General features: G+C 36.2%; 1 protein-coding gene across 1 annotated transcript; it reads left to right on the top strand.

The window, feature by feature from the left end:
- Positions 1–9: 9 nt before the first annotated feature.
- Positions 10–1,392, top strand: LOC130505271 (secretory carrier-associated membrane protein 3-like; the record flags this gene model as incomplete). The annotated part of the gene is made up of 7 exons (XM_056999869.1): positions 10–70; positions 141–234; positions 328–373; positions 460–527; positions 789–837; positions 940–1,005; positions 1,134–1,392. Coding segments are annotated over 7 exons (471 nt in total), but the record flags the coding sequence as incomplete, so codon positions are not given.

The raw sequence follows: 1,392 nt of genomic DNA, 5'->3' as shown, positions 1-1,392 counted from the left end.
TTCGGCAGGGTTGGTCCTTTGTCTATCTGGAATATTATTGCCATTACTACAGCTTGGATCAAAGGAGAAGGTTTGTCTCTTATCTCTTGTTTCCTCATTACACTTCATAGTTTGCTTACATGGTTTTCTTTTTTGTTCAGGAGTGACGATATGGCTTCTTGCCCTTATTTACTTCATAGCTGGTGTCCCAGGAGGCTATGTCTTATGGTATCGTCCCCTCTACCGTGCCTTCAGGTTTGGACTTGTCTACTTTCTAATTTCTGATTTTTTAATTTATGTTACTACGTTTTTTTTCACTTATTTTTTTTTTTTTTAATGTATACGCAGAACTGACAGTGCATTGAGCTTTGGATGGTTTTTCATGTTCTATATGGTGAGCGATGATTAAATTATAATGATGTTATTTACATTTTTTTTTTCTTGGTAATATCAAATCTGAAGCCTTTGTTCTTGCTGCAGCTCCACATTGCTTTCTGTGTCTTTGCTGCGGTTGCTCCACCTGTTGTCTTCAAAGGAAAATCTCTTGCGTAAGTTTTTTTTTTTTTAAGTTTTCCTCAACATTTGAAGTTTATCTCGTCATTGCTTTTGGTAATTTGAGTGTGGAGAAAACATTTTAAGTTGATCAACTTCAACGCAAAGAAATGTTTATTGCAAACTCCAAAATACACTCGCATCTAGGTGTGCCATTGCTTGATAATGGTCATATTCCACTAAATGGTAGTTTGCATATGGTAGCTTTATTTCCTTGGAAAAATTATTCTTACAATAGATTTGTCTACGTGTAACAGTGGGATCTTACCTGCAGTAGATGTCTTAAGCGGTAATACATTGGTTGGGGTAAGCTCTCTCTCTCTCACCCTCTAATGATCTTACAACAGATCCTGAGATAAAAGCATATTGATATGGATCATTGACCTTATTGTCTTTCTTTGTTTACAGATATTCTACTTCATTGGGTTTGGGTTTTTCTGCCTCGAATCAGTGGTCAGCATCTGGGTTATTCAGGTCTCTCTCTTCAACTCCCAGTCGCATACTTTATCTATCTGCTTTTCTAACAGTGTTTATGATCTGAAATCGTTCTTTTTTTGTTTGACATTTGATTTTGGGATGGTTTTGTCTTTTTGTTTGAGCAGCAAGTATATATGTACTTCCGAGGCAGTGGGAAACAAGATGAACTGAGACGAGAAGCAGCGAGAGGAGCCCTGAGAGCCGCCGTATGAGACAGCTTTATGTAGCATTTTGGCTTGTGTATGAAATCTTCACTGTTTTTTTTTTTTCAGATTCTGAACTTTGTTTTGTAAGCAATAGCAAAAGAAAAGATTCTATTTTTGTTTATACTGTCATGTAAATCGGTGTTATATTCAAAAAGTCAAGAGTTCAACTTCAAATTCA

This window comes from Raphanus sativus, unplaced genomic scaffold, assembly GCF_000801105.2.
Source record: "Raphanus sativus cultivar WK10039 unplaced genomic scaffold, ASM80110v3 Scaffold2144, whole genome shotgun sequence".
Taxonomy (NCBI): Eukaryota; Viridiplantae; Streptophyta; class Magnoliopsida; order Brassicales; family Brassicaceae; genus Raphanus; species Raphanus sativus.
Note: the sequence above shows the minus strand (reverse complement) of the source record. Positions and strands in the feature narration are given on the sequence as shown.